The 22,789-nt window shown below is 40.9% G+C and overlaps 1 protein-coding gene across 2 annotated transcripts in view; it reads left to right on the forward strand.

The window, feature by feature from the left end:
• Positions 1 to 14,314: 14,314 nt before the first annotated feature.
• tnrc6c1 (trinucleotide repeat containing adaptor 6C1) overlaps positions 14,315 to 22,789 on the forward strand; it is a 37,880-nt gene continuing 29,405 nt past the window's right edge. For both annotated transcript variants that reach the window (XM_026324276.2, XM_026324277.2), the window contains exons 1-3: positions 14,315 to 14,433; positions 18,917 to 19,019; positions 19,665 to 19,686. In XM_026324276.2, coding sequence (XP_026180061.2) covers positions 18,957 to 19,019; positions 19,665 to 19,686 — 85 coding nt within the window. In that variant the 5' untranslated portion in view covers positions 14,315 to 14,433; positions 18,917 to 18,956. The remainder of the gene's footprint in view (positions 14,434 to 18,916; positions 19,020 to 19,664; positions 19,687 to 22,789) is intronic.

A 22,789-nucleotide genomic window follows, 5' to 3' on the forward strand; every position in this document is an offset into this window, starting at 1 on the left:
GATTGATTAAGGCTGAGCTGGTGTTGGAGAGATGACGACAGCAAGTGGGAAATGGAGATGGATGAGCCTGCAGGGCTGAGGTTACGAGATAGGAATGGTGAATAGAGCTCATCTGGTCTGGCTGTCTGGCTGCTGTGGAGGGAAGAATAGGCCATTTGGTTACAATCCCATTTCCATCCCGCGTCTGTCCCTGCACTCAGCTGGGCACAGATTCATTCCCAGCAATATGTCACCGGACAGTGCTTGTAAGAGGTTGACTTTCTGACTGGTAGATTGACTTTTCTTTGGTATTTGCTTTGTACTTATGCACTCCATTACTGTTGTGTGTGTTTCTGCCTTGATTGCAGAGGCAAGCTGGAGTTAAGCATCCTTACCAGCACACACACACACACACACACACACACAGAGTGCTGTGAGTATGTGTGTGAGGAGAACAGGTGGGCTCGGTGTGTATCTGTCACTCCCTGTGGTGTTAATGTTTGATCAGGAAGAGAAAAGGAGAGACGGTAGGAGCTGAAGTATAACTCACCATAATTACTTTCTGTCTACAGGCAGGGCTGTGACCAAACCACAGCTTCCTCAGTCAATATCAGGTTTCAGGGCTTCGACTGCTAGGTGTTTTCCAGACATTTCAGCACTCAAAATGACAACCCACACATGACATTTCACCCAACTACCATAATCAACAACCTGACCTTTGTTACCTGTTAGACACAGCCTAGATGGAAGTCTTGAAATAAACTACACTGGGTTACTGGGGAAATGGCTCTATTTAGCATGCAGTCTCCATCTTGCTGCCAAACAAAATGGCAATTAACTCACTGGCCACACATGCCTCAGTACATTAGGGATTAGGCAGACCACAGATGATCATGCAAGGACTGATTGGAGGCTGATGGTGAAACATATGCTTGGTAAATAGGTTTGATGGAGGCACATACAAGACAGCCACATGGGCAAGGCCAGATCCTCTACTGAAATTGGAAATTACCTCTGGAAGTAGATTATCCAAGTCAATATTTCTTTGCATCTATGAAACATCAGCATAATTCTTAACTGGTATGTTCAGTATGTTTACCACCTTAGTTCAGAGAGTTAGCAAGCTCACATTTGCTAATTGGAACAGCTGAGGCTGATGGGAATGTCATTCACAGACTCATAAGCCAAAGTATTCAACTAAACATAATTCTGTGTGCAAAGCTTTCATCATATAGCTGTGAGGAAATTTCACCCAAAATTAAAACGGTCAAAATGATGAAGATCATGAAAGTCAGTTCATCACCTGTGCATGGATAAGTGTTGGGCCAGTAGCTCCATAACAACAGGACTGCTTTACCAGCTGCAGTCCACATTCACAAACCTTGCATCTGTGTGTGTGTGTGTGTGTGTACGCTTGCAAGTACTGTTTAAAAAGAATAATAATATATTCTCTACTTACGCCCTTCCTTTGTCCCCCTTTACCTTTTAACACACAGAGGCTCATTGCAACAAAACTCAGATTTTAATAGTTATTGATCAGTGGTTCATAAATAAACCCTTTGTTTGTCATCCTCTCAACACTCTTCCCCGTTTCATTCTTTGCCATAACATAAAAAATAGACGGCGTTCTGGGATTATAAATGTGTGGGTATATTTCTTTGCTGAAAAGCCACAAATAAGTGTGTAATAAGTGTTATTTCTTGAAGGAAATACTGTAAAATAAACAAATCCAGCAGTTTAAATCTAACAGAAAAGTCTTTGCAAGAGACTGAATATGTAACAGCAACAAAGCCATATACATTTTCTTCATGAGGCCTGGGCTTAAACAGTGCAGAGTTGTGAGCTTGGCTGGCAGCTATATTAGTTATTGATCAGCTGTTGTGAAGGTTATAACGTCAGGGATCATGTCTGGGTTGGTCTGTCTGGAGCCCTGACCTCTGTTTTCTCTGGGGATTCTAGGGGAAGTCTAGGATTGACAAGGTGAAAGGGGCTTCATGCTCAGAGACTTTTTAAAATAATGTTTCTTAAAGAAATACAAATATCCAGTCTTTTCAACATGTAGAAGAGGCAGTTGATGATTGTCATAATAATAAAATGAATTTTATTTTTTTCAATCTTAAGCAAACCACAGATTTAGAGTTTCGATATAGCCATTTTATGTCTTTGACAGCTGTGAACTCATTGTCTTTTTGTCACACACCTTCATTTATCTCTGTCACTGCAGGGAGGATGAGACAAGAAAGCATGCGAAAAGAAGCAGCACAAATCAGCATGATGTTGGAAAGTTGTGCTCATTGTCAATTCATGGTCCTGCAACTTAAAGGTTGTGTCAAGTAAAGCTCCCTGAAGCACATAGCAGTAAAAAGAATACAGGCTGCAGAACAAAACCCTCTCTTTCTCCTCCACTCTTTATCTGTTAATGAAGCTCAATCCTCTCAAAAGCAGAAGTCCTGGGATTTGTCAGGTTATCACAGGCTTGGTTTGTCTTCCTGGTACTCTTTATTATTATAGCTTCTGTGTCTGATGGTACTACTGGTTGCTTTTTTCACATTTGATTCTATAGTTCTCTCCTTCTCTCTGAAAAATGCTTCTCAGTATATTTTTGATCATCATTCTTTTATCACCTTTCTCTCCCTCTCTTCTGCGGATGCTATTGCTAAGGATCACAGTGGATGACCATGGCAGTTACATCCCCTATTTACAGACATCAGCTGGAGTCTTGCATGTGACGTTTTCATTCAAAATGTGTTTTTGTGCAATAATCTCATTCCCAGAAGAACACTCATAGTATGTCATTCCACATAGATCCCGGAGTATTAACTATGCTCTGGGAAATATCTAATCATAGCAATGTAGATTGGATGGGTTGATTTTCATAAATACAATCTCCTCTGCCATTGTACCGCACACACCTCATGAATTTGATTGAAGCTGGAACAGTGTCATTTCCAACAGATATTAAAAGATGCAAAATTATGTAAGTGTGTTGCCTCTGTAAAAATAGTGTTGGCCCACGATGACAATATTATGAGCAGCACAATCCACCTCAGGTCTCCCCTCACCCACTGCAATACAGTATGCTAATGATGTTACGCTAACAGCCACCAATAAAAGTAATGATGATCACCGAGGCAAAGGGGGTAGTAACAATAACAATCCCAGTGATGTATAGTAAATTCTGAATGCCCACCCTCCTGTTAGTTTATAGTTAATTCATGTTTTTATTTGGGGTTAACAGAATTGTCTCCCCCTGTTCCGAGCTTTGTGAAACATTTGTGTATGTGTGCGTGTGTGACTGCAAATAAAAACAACTAAACTCAGGGGATGTTATGTTTACTAAATTTTTTATGTTGCTGCATGCAAGACTTCATCTGCTAATTGCATGTAGGTGAATTTACGTCATCCCTGTGTGTTTGTTTGTACAGTTTTTTATCTACTGTCTCTGCCCAGTTTAGCATTTTGTAGAAGTGGAAGTGAATGTGGGCTATAAAATGTCAGGACTGAGAATATATATATATATATATACATACATATGTGGCTCCAAAATCAGAAAGCATATATGTAGATGTTGTCACAGGGCAACGTATGATTCACCTGCAGGTGGCAGTGTATCTCACTCTGTGTTTGCTTGTTTATGTGTGTGCATATGTGACACATTTAGAGTGTAAATGCATCTGTGGTTGTGCAATTGTGCATTCATGCACTGTGTATGTGTGTGCATGAGCAATGATAGCATATGCTGTGCTACAGTTCCTCTCTGGTTGGAGCCTCAGCAGCTGTCTGATCTTCTAAGCAGCACACTGACTGACTGTTGTGCGTGTCCCAAGAGGGAAGTGTCTGACAGTGACCATGGGCTGTCCAGTTGACTGATTTGTGTTGGGACATGCACACGCACACACCATACACACCATCAGCACACACACTGTGCTGCTGAAGCAGAGAGATGTATGGGTTACGCACATATATCTGTCACAGCTCCCCAGAGAGGCTGCTGGGTTTGGTTTTATTGCCTGCATTGATTGTGGCTCAGACAGAGTAGAGAGATCAATATGTGGATTATAGGGGGGAATTAACTCCTCAGTGCTGCTCTAGAAACCCTTGAGTTCTCTGAAACCTCTCACATTCCCACTCTCCACCTGATCACCACTGTATGTGGAAGAAGCAAGCAGCACATGTGACAGTGAACAGAGCGAAGCCTCAATGTCCAGAAGAATGATGTTTAAATTAAGGTGAGCCCACCATCATTTACTCAGTCTCTCCTCTCCCTATCAGCCCGCCACCTGGAAACTCCACAACACCTATATCTACAGTAATTGAGATTTTCCATTTAGATTCTGAATCTCCTTCACATTATTTCTATGGCAACCAATAGTGGGTGCCTGAGCTGACTGAGTTAGCTGCACCCCTTGGGCCAAGATGTCTAGCCAGCTGCCTGCACCTAAAAGCTGACAAGTGAGCAAAGGGGAGTTTCTTACTGCCCGTTTAATAAGGTAAATAAGCACTCCAACAATCCCTAATTCCATTTAAGCTTCCAATTATGACCAAACAAACCAGGCTACCTGGTGAAAAAGTGTGTATTCTGACAACAGATAGAGCTACCTTACTGACTATAATGAAATCATTTCTTTTCATGTCCCTTTTAGCAGAAGTACTAATCTACCAAATATCTTTAACAGTATAAGCTTATTGCATGGAATTACATGAGCTGCACAGGAAATCAGTTAGCTCACATTGTGGAGATCAGTCTTGAGGATTAGTCTCTTAAGTTGTCACTCAGTGTAAAGATCTGCAGAAAATGTTCGTGGATTCTCTGGGTGATAATGACTTTTCTCCCCTTTCATGGGAAAATGGCACTCAGCATGCCAAGGCATTAAATTAAGCAGATGATATGGAAATGAATGTAGTAATAGCATAATGTCACAGGTATCTGACTTTAAAGAGGTGAAGAGAGATTTTCTGTTTTGTACGCATTTCAGTGTCTGTAGATTCTTTTCTCTATCCTATTACATTTTGCTTGAGCTCCCAGATTTTCGTACATATGAGATACTCATTACTGTCTCTCTCACACTGCATCTGTCACTTGATTGCCTTTTTTCCTCCCTCCTTTCATCTCTCTCTGCCTCTCTCTTTCTCCCTTTTCCCCCACTTTCATTGAAAAGAGTGAAAACAGTTTAGAGGGCCGTTCCCAGCAGCTCTGGTTGTAGTGCAGCAATTAGCAGCTGGAGAGCTCGTCAAGATAACAGCGGAACTAATACACACACATACAAAACACACACTCTGTGCCCTTGGACTCCCAATGAAGACATCAAAGGCATTTATATGTGAGAGAGAGGAGGACAGGAGAGGAAGGGATGAGGTCTTGATGAGTGGATGCATTAACGAGAAAACACTCTGGGTCCTTGAGATGGAAAAAGAAGCTTTTGTACGTTGCAGAAGGTGATGGATAATGGAGGACTTAACAGCACTCGTTTCTTTTCTCCTACATACACAGCTTGTCATGTTGTGGCCTTTTGTGCTGTAATGGCTGCGTTTGTCAGTGTGGATTTCACTTCTCTGTCACCCTCACAGCAGGAAATAATACACCACAACCCCCCTGTGTGTGTTTTCTCTGTGTGATGAACAGTAAAATAAAACAAGCTGTTACATTGAATTGATGTAAATATGATGTAAGGCTCTTACTATGTAAAGAGCCATGACAGAAATAATTGCAAATATCAATGGGTGATTGCTGTGGATTATGGACATAGCTGTGCTCGCAAAAAGTCACATCAAATTGAATATACTGTATCTGTATAGGAAAAACTTGCCTCAAGTGAGGAACATGATCAAGGAGGACACCCACCATCTCTGATGTGCCACCAACTGATACATGTGAAGGGAAACAAACATGCAGGAGGAGAGAGAGAGAGACAACATGAGGAGGAGGCTAAGATTCCTGAAGGATGAAGATCTAGTGTAGATGTAGAACACTAGAAATGAGGCATTGACAGACAGAGTGGGGACAGGTGCCAAGGTGGCTGATGGCTCTGCAGAGAGCTCCTCAAAAGTAGGAGATAGAGAGAGAGATACAGAGGCCCAGAGCTTTGATGTTCATGAGGGAACAAACAAACAGGGTTAGACAGGTGCAGAGGTTTGCAGAAAGTTTACAGTAAGGAAAATAAAAACTTTTAATGAGAATGAGACAGGCTGAGAGCACTCTCAGTTCCAAGGGCTGAAGCAACAAAAGAATAAGCCACTAACTGAAAGTTGAGGTGCGGCATGTGTGGAGTTGGATCTCCCCATGCCTGAATGGGTTTTCTCTGGACAGTTCAAAGACTTGCAGTTTGTGGTTGGGTTAATTAGTGACTCTAAATTGTCCATTAGTGAGAGTCAACATCTTTGAGTCTCATCCCTGTGATAGTCTGGTGATCTATCCAGCGTGCTCCTGTCTCTTGCCCAGTGTGAGCTGGGATTGGCTCCAGCCCCTGCTATGATTCTGAATTGTCTAATGTGTATAAACAGTGCATGGATGGATGGATGGGTGAAAGCTCAGGTGAAAATATAAGTTTTATTTGTATTTAAAGTGATATTGTGTCTGAACACACAGACACGGAACTGAAAAGTACTTGCATGCCCATCACTGCCAGTACAGACAGAAGACAGCTAACATCTTCGTCATAAATGTTGCTAATGAGGAAGATATTCTGCTTTTCCCCCCTGCAACTCCCTGGTACTTTCCAGCACTCATCTGACCTTGCCTGTCATGCAAACCACTGTTTCTTCAGCCTGATTTAATGGCTGACAGTCTGACAATAAACAAATAAATCCAGTGCTTTAATATGATGGCTTGTATGACAAACAGCTTTACTGCTCATAGTTTTACAATGAGTATGTGTGCCAAGTGCACTCATACATCAAGTGCAGCATGTGAGGTGAATAGTTGTGTTTTCCTATGGCATAGCCATAACGCTGTCTAATGTCTAAGGTGGGGTGTTTGATCTGCTGGGCTGCTGCCAGAGCGTTTCTTAAAAGGTTCTTTTAATTTTGTCGATTTGGAGGATTTTCTGCTCTCCTGAATTAATCTTCAGTGGATTATAACAGAGTCCCATCATGACCCAGGAGTGTTCAGCTTCTCATTACAACCAAACAATGCAGCCGCTGATTTCACTGATTAATTTCCCCTGAGGGAAATGAGATGGCGGGGCTGTAACGTAATATGGTAACCCAAACTGAGAACTACATTTTTTACTGTTTTGTTAGGTAAATAAGGACGTGATGGAGGAAAGAATGGAGAGAACATATGGATGGAGAGGAGGGCAGAAGGGTTTTCACACAGGGGAAATGGAAAATCAATGGAGAGCTGATAAGATTGGAGACTTTAACATGCTTTATCTAATCTGGCATCCCATGTGTGTCTCTTTCTCTCAACCTTCCAAGGCACAAGGACAGATTTGCTCTTAAAAAAGAATAAAAATAAAAATCTTGACCCATCACCTAGAGAATGTGTGGCTGTGTTCACGTTTGTCAGTGACTTGGCGTGTTGCTTCACCCCGGTGGATCACACAGGGTGGTCACAGGGGACAGTAAGTGTATTAGAAGCTCTATGATTTAGAGGCCTGCTGACCAGCGTTAGAGGAATAGATATCATTAAATTGCATGTAGCAGATGCTGTAGTACACACAGTCCTTTTGAAAGCCAGAACTGATTTCTGTGATCTCTCAGTGGTTCCAGACCAATATCATCACCTTTAGAGTGACTGAATATGATTTATAAATTGTTTACTATTTACTCTCATCTTTGATGTAATTTCTGTAGTTAAACAGATTTAAAAATCATCGAGTTGTGGTACATGATTTAGTATTAGCATTTTAAATATTTATTATTCCTCTTAATACTCCCCTTTAATAGCTAAAACTAAAACTTTGGAACAGTTATACTTGTCTAAATTAAGAAACTAATTGTCTGGTGAGCTGGTGGGTGTGGCCAACAAAAAAGGCTGGGAATAACTGCCCCATGATGAATAATCACCTTCTGTATGTAATTGTTACAGTGAGATGAGTTTGGCTGGAGAGCTCAAAAATAAATAATGATTCATCTTCTTTTTTTGGCTAACCTCATTTGGTTCTGTTTTAATTAGGCTGCAGTTCAGTGATAAAACAGGTTCGTACACATTACTACATTTAGCACAGAAAATGATGTCCTCACTGCTGTATGTATTACATAAAAACAGTCTGTATCAGCAAATCAGACTTTATGAAATTGTGAAACGTATTAACCAGTCTACCCACAACATGCTTTTTAGCTGTTATATCAATTTAATCTATTTCATATAGTATTGTCTAACATAATAATCCATTTCATTTCTCTGTCGCATCCCTCTATTCTCTCTCTATGTACTTCTGTCCCAGCTTCTCTCACTGTCTGTCTGTCTCTCTGGGGAGAGGGCCGAGGGCATTATGTGCTGCTATGAATGATTCATCGCCCTCTGTGGTGTGGATGTGCTTGGACTAGAAAACAAGGAGGGCAAAAGAGGGTAAGGTAGATGGTTGAAGGAAGGAAGATGAGGTGACATGAGGATGAGGTTTTGTAATGAACAACACAAAGTGGATTTTCCATGAGTTATTTTTAGAACTTAATGAAACACATGCAGTGTGACTCATGATCTCATTAACATTATGCTTATTCTGTTTTTTGCTATAAGAGCAATCTTTAACTTCGCTGACAAAAGATTTCTGAAATTAATATTCTCATTAGTACTTAGGGGCGCACAGTCCTCAGGGTGCTAATTGTAATTCATCATCCTTGTAAACTCTCCTCTTATTGTCCAATTAATCTAAACACATCTGACACTTCTTTAGTTCTTTGTCTCATCTACTTCACCCACACTTTCATTCAATTTTCTCCAGTAATGGTGATAATTCTCCCAAAACACCCTTCTGAAGCATTAATAACCATATATATAAATAAATTGAGAACTTCTCAAGCTGAAAACACTTCACACTTGCCCCATGGTGAGACCCATTATTTTGTTCTTATCTAATTTCACATGACCTGGAATAGATTATCCACTGGGTAATTAAGACCTGCTGAATAATTAAGTGGCCAATAATGCTAATTCATGAATAATATATCTGTTTATGATGGTGAGATAGTGGTTGCTGCAGCACTGACAGGAAGATTGATACTATGGCCTAGATAGGATCTCTCTAGTGTGGGGATGCTGCTGACTGCGGCGATGTCCATATTCATTAGGTCACTGTCAGTGACTTCTGTACGTAATGAAATACTTATGTATAATTTACATGTGCAGCCCAATGCAGAGGTGGCATATGAAAGGGAATAGAACAAACAGGGTTTTTGGCACGTGGCGTATGGCATTTTGGTTTAAATTCTACAGTATCTTCCCACTGACTGTGACTGATTGATACTTCACTTATTATTTCTATTTCATTTTTATTTTACCCCTTTCTCTGTATTGGTCTCGCCCTGACACTCTAAGTGAATGTGTGTAGTAAAGGAGGTAGCATGTCCAGGATGTTTTTGTATGTACTGTATATTAATGCCAACAGCCTGTCACATAGACCGATGCTGGACACTAATCTTAGTGCAGTGCTCACTTCCATGATGCACTGCAATAAATGTTTTAGAAATCATACAGTAATGTGTCTGTACAATTGTGTGTGGTGCAAGTTTGAATGCAGATTAACATGCATGTGTTGCACCAGACAGAGAGAGCATGCTTTAGCTTCCGAAACAATAAAACCCTCCTCGTCATTTCAGCCCACCCCACCCTGTTCCAGTGCAGTCTGGTGCTGCAGAGTCTGTAGCACCCGAGCCAGTTTGATTACATTTGCGTTTAGAGCTGTGGCCAAGCGATGGTGAATTATGCCTGAGCCGCTACCTTGCTGAAGCTGCTGGGGAAATGAGGCAGCCAGGCTGCATTTGCCTCACTACCACTGACCTTGGAGGTCATGCACAGGAAGGAGACATTCATCACTTTGACACATGGATGCTGTGGGGAAAAGATGTGTGTGTGTATGTGTCTGTGTAGAAACTATTACTGTTACAGTATTATTCCACCCAGCACTTCTGTGCTCCCACCTGTACAAAAGCACTAGCTGAAGATATGCATTGTCATTGTTTTCTGTAATGTATTGAATTATTTATCTCAGATAGATTTGATATTCTGTATGATGTTGTTGAATTAATTAATGATATATTTTTATATTCAGAAATACATTCTTTGCTTGTGCTGAAAGACTGATCTTCAATTCGAGTTTTCTCTCTGTAGCCAGTATCTGTTCTCCGTGCTTATAATCATGAGTGGCACACAAGTATCGACCATGGCCATTGTTGGCCCAAGTGTCTATTTGCTCACTAGAAAAGACTCATTATGTTACAACAGATTGATATCTCTGGCCCCAAGGACTTTAATCTCATCTCAAATGAAAATAGGAACAATCACAAGAGGTGGTGGGGTGACACTGTAGCACGTCCTTACTCCCCCCTCCGAGGTGCAGTAAGGGATGGGAAGTACCGAGTTTGAAGTATGTCAGCAGACAAGCTTTCAAAACATATCACTTTGCCATCTCTTCTTTCGCTGTCTTCTCTCTGTGGGAGCGCTGCCTTAATCTGTCTTTGTGTGTTACGTTCTTAACTGAGGTTGTTCATGAAGATGTCATGCTGATGCTAAGACGAAGAATCAACAAAACATGCTGGCAGAGAAGGACTATAAGATGCAAGAGTGACAAAGAAACAGAGAAACAGAAAGAGCAAAGAAAGAAGAAAAATCCTGAGAAGGCAAATTAATGTTTGCCGGGGTTTAATTGTTCAATTGAATAATTTGAATCCATAAAGGCACACAATTATGTTTATGCATGTCATAAATCTGATTAGCACAGAGTGCTGATTTGCAAACGCAATACAGTCTGCTGTAAGGGGGGTTAATGCCCACCCACATAGCTCACATCTGATTAGCTGTAAAGCACCATCACTTATCTCTCTTTCTATTGCCGCACTATCTATAGAGTGAAGTATGATGATGTATCACTCAAACTAATTGTGCAGTCTTTTCTTATTTGGAGGGCGAACAGTGATATGAGCTTTAAAATAACAGCCACGCTGAATGAGAAATGCTCAGACTCTCAGTGGCCCAATTTATTGTGCCTGTGTGAAAACAGTTTGGGAAGGAGTGCTTACAGTCTGGGCTTTTTATTTGCTTGTTTTTATTGTTGTTTGATTATCATTTTATTTTTGATTATGTAAGGCTGTGCATTAAATCGATTAATTGTTCTCTATGCTTTCAGTATATGAAAAAGAAATATTATTTTAAATGTATGGATCTTTTATCCCCCTTTATCCGTACCTAGTAATCTAAATGTGTTTGGACCTTAAGACAATTAATTGAACATCAGTGCACATTTTATACATCATATAAAGCTTTCAGTTCCCATTAGTGTGTCACTGCTGCCATTGTCAATGCGATTGGTGGAAGTATTCAGATAAGTTAAAAATTTGCAGTACTTCAATATAAAAATACTCAATTACAAATTAAATTTCTGGACTTTAAAATGTTACTTCAGTAAAATATGTATTATTGGCAAAATGTATGTAAAGTATCAAGTAAAGGTACTATTAAGATACACTATATGTTGTTAGTAGCATGTTACTGATATACTGGCTGAAGGTGGAGTCCGTTTTAAATGTATTCATGGAGCCAGACAGTAATTCATCTGTGATTAATTGGTAACAGTGAATCATATTTCGTAAGATCATCATATGCATACTTGGCAAAGAAAGCTGATTCTGAATTTTCTGTTGTGAAATCCTACTTTGTAAATTCGCCAGTAATTTTATCTCTTAAATAAGTGTAGAGGAGGAAAGAGTACAATATTTCTGTTTGAATTATAGTAGAGAGTGTTAAATTGTGCAAAATTAATTAAATTAAATAATGACATTGATATGATTAAAAACAACTTAAATAAAAGGACATGGTTACCACTCACTCAGCCAATTCAGGCAATTCCTTTAATTGAATCAATACAAATATACTTTGCTCCCAGGTGCTCTACCAGACCTGCTTCCTCCTTGGTTGAAATGACACTTAGGTTGACCCCCTCTACCGCCACATGGCTGGGTTAATATGGCAGCAATCTGACCATTGAACTTTACACTCAGCCAGACAAGCCAGCTGGCCAATGTCATAATAGAATTTCTAAGATATTAGCTGTGTGCACTGATCAGTGCTGCTCCCCATAGGTCAAAGTTACTTGGTTGGATTCTAACAACTTGGCAGTATCAATCAGCAACAACATACTTTACAGAGAAAATATAATCTATAGTGCACTGTGTCACAATTGTCATGTTCAATAAATCATTAAATCATCCTGAATAGAATAGCTTGGTTTAAGTATAACCAAGTTATAATACGATTTGTTTCTGAAGGACTACTGTATGTACACAGTGGAAAAAACACTACTGGCATGACACAGGAGATTCATCTCCATGGTGTGTGATTAGTGACTCCCTCCTCTCCTCACCACACACTTCTCCCTTTGCACTCCATCATCTTGTAGACTGAATAATGTAATTGTGTTTTGCCACCCTCGCTGTAATGCATATCTCTGCCATTATCCAGATGTGGGTGACACTATAATCCATATGCCTGTGACACCTCATACAGATGGTTCTGTAATTTTGAGCACACTGTGGTGATCATTCTGTTTTGTAATCAGATTCATAGTTATTTCTTGTGGGCGTGCACCATTTGATGTTTTCAGATTCATTTTACCTCATCAGATACCACTAGAGACTTCAGTAGCTGCTAATGAGATACAGACAAGGGTATTTTTTCAGCTCCAGATCTGGTTCATTGAGTGGTGACATATTGGCCTGGCAGGCACTCCAGTTGTATCTGTGTCTCCTCAGTTCAGTAATGGAGATAGGGTTTCCACTCAGCCATGCACAGAGGGAATTTCTCATTCTGAAGTGCCCAGTATTGACTTGTTGTATTAGCTGGTTTCACACCAGTTCATTGAAAATGCACATGAATTTTGGTGGCTTGAAGCTCATTGAAATGTATTGTAGTCGGTTGTTGTTCTATTTATTTGCATAAGGTAGGTTAAAGATTACACTGTTTAGGACTCATGAAAATATGTATAAATCAGAACACTAAATACTCTTCCTGTCTCTAAAATGGTGAAGTCACATTTATTTATGTGCTATAGCCCAATATCACAGATTACAAATATGCCTAAAGTGGCTTTCCATTCAGATACCTTAGAAAAACACAGATAGACATGCAAAAGATTACATGCAGTATATGTTAAAGTTACCACATACCAGCTATTTTATTTTACATTGTCACAACTCAGTTTTTACTTCAGCTTTACTTTATATTAAAATAACTCAATTATATATACTGCTATATATATATATATATGTATATATATATATATATATATGTATATATATATATATATATATGTATATATATATACCTCTGGTAGAGGACCTGAAATTGAGGAAGACACACACATTGCCCCTAAGGATGAGAAGGGAATATATATATATATATATATATATATTTGATATGTATATCCTTGACATTTTTGGGTTGGTATGACCGTGAATGTTATTTTTTAGTTTTATCAGCTTTGCTGTTTATACTGTGTCAAGTATAATAGAAAGCCAGTGATGATGTGGCCTACAGTTATTCTAAATAATAGTAAATAAACAACAAATCCCAATCATCAATTAATATTTACTAATTTATTCATGCAACATGGAGCCAGATGAGCAGCAGAAAATGAGTAGATGGATTTCAAAAAAAAAAAAAAAAAAAAAAAAGCTGTAGCAGTAGTCCTGAAAGTGGACTGAACAGTCCACAGTCACAACAGTCCTCATCTTGTAGTCGACTTCTGACAGCTGCATAATCACAGAAGCATTTTACTACTGAAGTTACTGCCCACAAGAGCAGGAATTATTTAAGGCTTTTCTAAATTCAGTGTAATTTTTTTAAATGCTTCTTCTGACTTGGGTGCTTTTCAAGACTTTTGCAGGGAGGCTGCGACGCAGTAGAAACTCTGCCCTCTGTCGGTGTAGGTTCACATGATGCACAAACTAAAAGAGGAGCTGAAATGCTGGTATATTCATGCCCACAGGGAAATCCACACGCCGCTTATTGACTTGAACACCTTCTTACTTTCTTCTGTCATGTGCATCATACGGATGTCGGAGGCATCAGTGCAGAGAGGACAGTGATGGAGGGGCTGCAGTTGTCATGGAAACGCCGGGGTGGAGCATTGGGAAGTGGGGCCAGTTTGTTTTGTTATTGACAGTCACGTGTCAAGGTGAAGCTCCACCCCCTTCCCCCGTTACCACCGATTCAACCGTCTCGAGCTCCTGCTCCGGTCAGTTACTACAAAATGGCTGCAGAGGCTCCGCCACCAACGAGCACCTTTTGAACGCTTCACGGTAGGACCTGTTCGTCCCTTTGGCGCTTAGCACGACAGATGTGCACCTCGTCGCGTTGCACTTTCGATTATAAGTGGAATTTAGAAGTTAAAAACGGCAGCTGGGCTGGGAATGGAAAATATTTTCAGCTCAGCCCACTTTGACATCAGTCTTGTCTTCGCTGCAAGGGCTCTGTTGGTGTCAAATGAGTCGTTATTTCACTGACCTTCGCACGGATTTTGTAGGTTTTCCTGAAGCTGGCTTTACGGTAACTTGGACTAGTTGGACCGACGCTGTGGCTGCACAGTTCAGTTGATTCAAGGGCACCCTCTGTTGTTGTTGCTTGTTGACTCGTCGTATGTGTTGTCGTTTGCTGTTGCATTGCTGTGTAGGACAGTTGACATGGGTGCATGCAGCTCATTGTCACAGTCTGCTCCGTGCTGCAGAGAGGGGATACCTGGACCCAACGTGCATCACCTGACTGGCAGCGAACGCATCATCAAGCTCAGTTTACCTCCTGTGATATATCCACATAGGGTTGCTTTTCCAGATGCGTTTGCTTAGGAAATCTGTTTCCGTTCATCTGTTCACTTACTGAATAGTCAATAGTTAACTAACTGCAGGCTTCACTTCAGAGACATACTGTGGGGGTTACCAATTCAAATGCTGAGATTTGAGACTTCTGCGTTTTATTGCATTATATTTTTTTAAACTATCTTTTGTTGCTGTGAGCTGTGTACATCTTGATGAGTGGTTGTCTCCTGTACTCCTCTCAACATAGAGACAAGCATTATTGCCTGGCTCCTTCTGCAGATTGGTATCCTGTAGTGGCACACACTTCTTCATGAGGAGGGCAGCGTGTGCAGAATGGGAATGCCAGCATCCTGATGCATGTAGAGGGCAGGCTGATGTAAGCTTTGAGGCCTGCTGGTTTTACTAATGTGTTAAGAGCTGCTAATTTGGGTCCGCATGGCAAAGGACGAAGTAGTGGTGGTGGTGGTGGTGGTGGCGGTAAATCGAAGGGGGTGGGGGTCTTTTCTTTCCCTGCTGGGTCAGGGGCCCCAGTCAGCACCCAAACCTCTGAAAGAGGCTGTGTGCATTCACAGAGAGGCGCCAAAGGGGGCTTGATAACAAAAACAGGCCACTAAATACTGTGATTATTATACAGCTTAGGTCATAGCCACTTTTTCAGTTCAAAACTCTCGATGGCTTTTTGCTTGGTGCTGGACCAGAGGGCTGAAGGGCATTCTGCCAGATTGTGTCATTTGGTTTGGCGGATTGTTTGGTGTCAGTGATCAGATGCTTAGCTGGAATCCTCAGTGGAAATGATGAGCTTGCATTTTGTGAAAAGCAGTTTATTGCTGTCATAGAAATATGTTTTCGGCATGAAGTTTGAAAAATTTGACATGCTAGTTTTCTTGGATGGTACTTACTTTCATCCTTGTTTGGTTTTTCGATACTGGACAGGTAGTGATTGGCTTCTAGAAGTGCACGAATCATTTTCAGTAAAAATTCATGTAATGATGTGTCGGACTCCATGACACCAATTTTAGGTAATTCTTGTGTTTTGCAGAAATAAAAATCACTGTCAGTCCTAGTGTGGCTCAGAGCTATGTGCCTTCTCTGAGGTTATTACTCCACACACAGACTTTTTTTAATTTATGAAGATAAATGTGGAAATAGTGAGACAGCTCCATGATTGAGGTTTAATAGGACATTTGTTAGGGATGTTCTTTTGATCTGTTGGACCAGTAAATTGTCAACCAGGCTTGTGAAAGTGTGGCCATTACTTTTGGAGCTGACAGCTGACACTGGGGCTGGAGGCAGTGCTCTTGGAGTGTGTCCATACTGGTTATTTTAGGGCCTGTTCACGGTGCCAGGAGTTCAGCATAAGTTTCTTTTTTTCCTTGTCATTAGCCTGGGTCAGAAAACATTAACACAACCACACTGAGAATAGCTTCAAGTGCTTTAGAGACTGAAATCCTCTGCAGAGCACAAGGACTCTATCAGTGCTTAGCCAGCAGTTTTTAACCCTTCACACAATTTGGAAGGTAGTAGTGAGAGCTTGGTCTTTTTTGTGTTTATGTTGTGCATTTATAAACATGTTCAGAATGTCATTTCTGAAATGCAGTATATTTCATAGTGATATTTTTTTAGTTTAAAAAGCTGTGTTTCCCTAACCTGCAGACACAGCAGTGGGGGCTGCACATTCTGCCACAGCTATGACGACTGCTCCTGTGGTTGCTAGCGAGCCTTCTCCCAAGGGCTCATCATGCTCTTGTTTGGCTTGAAGCGATGGCATTCCTGGCTCTGTGCCCAGCGACTGCCGTCTAGCACCCCTTCCCCCATCTCTCACACATGCACACATACCAGCCCCATTAATCGTAACCCCTTCATCCTCATTGCTTCACAGTATGACGGCGAGGCATTTGTATCTCAACAACAGTACTGGTGGCTGTGACAATTCACCTTGCTCGTGTTGACTCTTCCTCTCAAACTCCACTTGATTCTCTACCAATTTTAAACCTGATTTTATTACTTTGTCCTTGGGCTCTCCACACTCTGGCTGTGTGTTTTTATTTATTTATTTATTTATTTTTGTTTCTTTTTGCCTTCCTTTGTCAGCAGAGTACGTGTCTGCTTTTAAGAGGAACGCCAAGCTCTAATCCTGTCCTTCGACAGAAGGGTATAGTTCCACAGCAGAGCTGAGCTCATCGAGCTGTGTCCATCCTATCAACATAAGCTGTGCTTTCCTGTGACAAATGGGTGCTCATGGTGTAGCTCGGCCCTTTAGTATGATTTAACATCAAATCAAAATTCTTTTTATTTATAGTTTAGACTTTGTCATTATTAACGTCCCAGTCTATATTTGGTGAAAGTGTTCCTTGATATTGTCTCACCATCAGTCAGCACTCCAAGAGACACGCACCAGACCAGGCCAGGCAGATGTTTGGGAATGAAACAGTATCTCTCGTTAGAGAGACTCTCGCTGTCCTGCTCAGGGACCAAGTGTTTCTTAAAATGAAATCATTTTGATGCTTTGCTCGGCACTCACCCTTCTCATCCGGGCTGGAGGCCGACAGCCGCTCACAATAAGTGGAACATCTCTCTTATCCAATGATCTTACGTGACACAAGCCCCACTGATGCCTTTGAAAGGAGCAGCACCCACTATATTTAGCATGGCAGCTGCACCAGCAGCTTCCATGTCAGCCTATTGGGGGTTAGAATTACGTTTTATAATATAAAGTGGAAGATAGGTGTATGGCTTGGTTAAATTTTTATGTTAAATTTCAACAACCTAATCTCAGGTTTACAGTCCAGTTCTAAAGAAGCTCTGTTTGTTGTGCAGCTCCTTTTCATGAATGTTTTGAAACAGGCTTGGTGTGGGGTAGGATTGGCTTAGTTCAGTTCTCATCCCCTTGGCTGTGTCTTTCTGTTTCATGTCATAGTAAATAGAAAATCTTTGGGTTTTGGGAACCAGACAAAACAAGACATTTGGAGAAGAACAAGTGTTGGGAAAAATGTGATGGGTTACTTTTGGTAATTATATAGATTAAACTAGTAATTGTTACATTGAAGTCAAGCAAAGGGTAAAAAGTCAGTCATCATTGAACCCTCTATTTAGCCCATGCTCTCATGACATACTCCAAACACCTGACTCAGTTGCTCATTTGGAAGCTCTTGTCCTAGGTTCATCTGTCTTCTCAGTTTTCCAATTCCATTATTGAACCTCCAGAGCCAAACTGATTAAGAACTCTGTCTTCACGCGACTGCTCACCAGGGTCTCAGGGAGACTGTTGCCAGGCAGTGGCACTCACCGCTGCAGCAGCGCAGGCTTGACGGGAGAAAGAGACAGACAATTTCAAGGGCTAGTTCCTGTTTCCTTAGTCCTTAAAAGCTTTTTTCTGTGTGGAGGATTAGGATAGATGTAGACTAGCACAGAGCTGGATGCATTTACGTGTGAAACAATGGTGCATTGTGAGGTGGTTTTCAGCTTGTGTATGTGTCTGTTGTGACTGTGTTTCCTCTCAGGACTGAGCACTGAAGATTAGGAGGTTTTTAGAGACTATAGTAGATGAAAGGTATACATAGTTAACCACAGGCAAGAATACATGTATTTTTTCCTGTGGTTTGCACACGTCTCATTGACCTCCACTATACTAGACCTGCAAGGGCCTGCCTAATGTTTCTCAGAGCCCGCCCTCATGACCACCAAATTATTTCACATACTTGCACAGTTAAAAAATGTCACAGTTTGTAAAGAAATATGTGGTTTAAGATTGAAGCACAACACAAACCACCCTACACGTGATCATGTGTGCTGCAGCAGCAGCCATCAACAGCACTGATTTTACTTTGGAGAGCAGCAACTGAACAGTGCAGCTAAATGAATTTGAAGAAATTGCTGTTGCAGGTGTTCACCGGCTGAGGCACAGTACCTTTCTCATTATTTGGTACCAGGTCTTAAAAGCATGTCCTTCTCATTCTGTTTTTGATTTTAGCTGTGAGAAGAAGCAAAAAACACAAGAAGAGAACCATTTGATGGAAGAAAAGAAAAAGAAAAAGCAAGAAGAGAAGAAAAAGAAAGAAACTGCTCAAAAAAAGGTAGGTTTGTGAAAGGCCATATCTTTAGACCTCACTTAGCTATAATACCATCTGTCTCCTAGTTTTATCAGAACCATCATTGTAAGATGCTATAAGGCCCAGTTCTATTCTGGTTCATGTGTGGCCAAAAGAAATGAAACACCACCCAAGTTCAGCTTCCATTTCCTTTTTTCTCAGCCAGTGTTAGACCAGCTGTAAAGCTTTCTGTGCCATTTTAAATGTTAGGTGGTACACAGTCAAAGCATAGCTCTCCAGTGTGCTCAGGTTAGATCACATCAGTCACACATTGAGTACATTGTCTTTGTCGTGTTTCCACAGGAAACATTAACCAGAACTTTAAGGAGTTGTCATCCTCATCTTTACCGTGCAACATCCCCCCTCCACACCTGCCTGTCAGTTTTTCTTTTGTTGGGTCTGATTTCAGCATCAACCCGTGGTGGTCAATGTTATGTGGTCCTGTGTTCTTTAACCTTATTCTCAGAACCGATGAAGCAACATTTCTTTCTTAATGTATGGTAGGAGCAGTTTTGTTATCTGTTTTACGCCTCCAGCTACAAGCCTCGTGAATCCTGCCACCCTGTCACATCAGGGCATCAGTTTGAGTCATTCTGAGTTTTGGCTAATATATATTTTCTCTTTTCTCAGGCCACAGAAGAGATAACCAAAGGTGAGTTGTGGCTTCTTTTATCTATCTCATTTAATTATTTTATTTTATGCCACCCATGTAAAAGAGTTTGCTCAAGGTTAATTTCTGTGTATGTGTTTTTGCCTACAAGGTTTCTCTGTATAGGTGAAGTTATATTTCTACAAGTTTGTCTGCCATGAAGTTTTCCAAAGTTTGTGATGATAGTTTCAAACAGTAGGGAGACTGTGTGTTAAATTGTGTGTCCTCTTAAATAACTAGTAAGTATACTGCTGTGCAATATGGATATGCATTACTTAGCATTACCTTTGATTTAAAAAAAAAAAAACAAACAAACCAAAAAAAAAACATTAGCAGCAGCCAGGTGGGTCTCGCTACCTGAGCCAAAATGGAGGCCAGGTGCCCATACAAGACTAATAAGGAGTGTAGGGATGGTGCAGCTGCTCCTCAGGCCTCCCCATGGGCTCCTCTGGCATACCCAGTAGGCTAGAGGTAAGGAGCAATCTCACAAGAAAAGACTTAACAACCAAACAAACGTGAGAAAGAAAAATGTCTAAAGTTGGCAGGCTCTTGATGGACGTGTGTGCTTAGCCTGAAGGTTTTGAACTTCTGCTCTGTGACAGCTGCAGACCCGCTCTTCACTTAGTCTCCTCCTAATGAACAGAGAGGGGTGGGTAGGCAGTAATGGACAGTCAGTTAGCCCAGAGGCAGATCTCCTTTTCGGGATGAGCAGGCAGATGGGAGAGGGACTTAATGTCTCACAAGGGATAGACAAAGACAAAATCTGATTAGAAGTACTGCTTGACATTGACAGCATGGCCTTACCACAGTTTAATGGCAGCAAGAGAATGTGTACCTTACAAATGAGTATCTAGCTTTTTTTGTCACCAAAACTGTGTTGAGACAAATGTGTGTGTTTTAGTTTTTGTACCTAATTTTGTCAAGATCAGTAAAAAGGAATAAGTTGACTTGGGCTCTCTTCTTGTGGGTGCATATTACTGTGGATCATCAGGGGTCAGTACCTTGACCTTCTGATCTCTCCCTGGTAGGATGAGTTAATGAGACTGTAATGTCCCCTCCCACTTCTTATTCGTCTTGTCTGAGTCACCTACAGCCTCTCACAGTTTGTTGTACTATTTAACATGATCTGTGTTAGCTGTTAGTATTCTGTCTCTTATCTATTTTGTATTGTCTTGCTGCATCCACAAGTTGATCTATATAGTTACACTTTTTTCCACGTCTTCACACTAGGCTGTGATAAGCACGCTCATTTTCTTGGTTACGGCTCACAACAGCAATGTGTCATGACCTCATTTTCCTGAGATCTTAAGCCCCTTAAATGTCACATTTGACTGTTTAGCACATTGTACAAATTGTTCTGTTTTCTATAGGATTGCTCTCAGCTAAAGAAATTCATACTTACTGCCAGTTAGTTGATTTAAATGAAAAGCAGTTACATGGTAAAAATGTCTTGTCAATAATATTTATAAATATTATTGTGGTGCCAAAGATGTGACTGCTCAGCCACCATAAACAGACAACAATTTGACAGAATCCCAGTTTTTTCAGATAAGTCATTGGCTAATCAACTTAGAGACAGATTGTCTGTAATACTAATGTAGTGTACACTGGGAACTAATTAGGAGAACAGGGCTTGCATGGAGGCTGAATAAACAGGCATCAATACACAGGAGATATCCAGGAAGACCCCAAGCACCATAGTAACACTACACCACCTCCTGTCTGGTCTAGCAGAGAGGCCCACCCTGGGAGCAGCAGGAGGAAGCAGCAGAGGGAAAATGGAGCAGTGCAGGCAGGGCTGGGGTGTAAGGAAAAAGATGGGATGAATTGTTGTGGTTACACTCATGCTAAGTATAGGGAGGTGGCTGCTAAACCATGGTGTCTTTGGTGGATTTGAAAGTGCTGGTAAAACACATGTGAGCGCAAAAAAACCCCCAAAAAACAGATGGAGTCATGTTAAACTGTGAGAACGCACTCTAGTTTCCTGTTTGCCGGCACAGCTGAGGGGGCCCTTTGTAGGATATTTCTAGTGGTTTATTTCACTGTCACACAAACACACACACACACGCTCTCAAGCACCCTATAGTGACAGGCAAACACCAGCAACATGTGTACATTTAGTGCCTATGCAAACACCTATATATTTTCCCTCAAATAGTTTCACCCAACTACAGAGGCTTCCCCTGCCTGTGAGGCCCACACTGAACATGTTGTGAATTTCATTAGCAAATGTAGCTCCTCCATTCATTTTATATATGTTTAAAATATATGTTTTTACTATGTAATTGGTGTGATCTTAAAAGCACAACTGCTATTTCTATGTGTTCACCATGAACCATAAATTGAATTATAATAATTCATTCTTGGTCCTCTTATTGTAAAACAGGTATTCTTTGTGTTAAAGCCTACAATTTAACTTGATGAATGTTGAAGAAGCCAGGTGCAACAGGTGTGAGTGCCCAAATGTGTTACTCAGAAATCAGAGGTCAGAAGAATTGGAGTTGTGTTTTGATGGAATTGTCAGTGGAATCTATCACCACGGACAGCATCACAATAGAGCCAAATCCTTATCTGTGTGTGAGCCAGACAAATTGTAACTTCCTAACCTTGAACAGTCCATTCCTGTGCAGTAGCACAGACCAACCCTCCTCAGGAAAGTGGCAGACTGATGAGTGTAATAGTATGACGCATCAGTCCCATCACAGCTATTGTGTCCCACAGCAGAAGCCTTCTTTCATTAACAACTTGTTCTCCAGTTAATGCCTAAAGGTTAATGAGCTGTGTGTTTCTGTTCATGCTGTGCATATCTGTCCCTATCAGAGATGGGGGTAAATGCACATACACATCAGGTTCACAACCACTACATTTATTACTATTAGAAAGTAGTGTTGCAGGAGTAATTTCATAACAGGTTAATTTGCCGTTTCACATTCTCTTAATTACGCCCAGTGCTTTGTGTTTGAGAGTCATAAATTATGGTGCGATCAGGAGGGAATTTATACCAGTGTGCCTCTTGTCATCATCACCACCTCTTTTGCATGTCTTATCCCAAGGAGCACAGCTTAAATGGATGCTGCAGTGGTGATGATGATTAGCTGCATTTTAA

Source organism: Mastacembelus armatus, chromosome 8 (assembly GCF_900324485.2).
Source record: "Mastacembelus armatus chromosome 8, fMasArm1.2, whole genome shotgun sequence".
NCBI classification, from domain to species: Eukaryota; Metazoa; Chordata; class Actinopteri; order Synbranchiformes; family Mastacembelidae; genus Mastacembelus; species Mastacembelus armatus.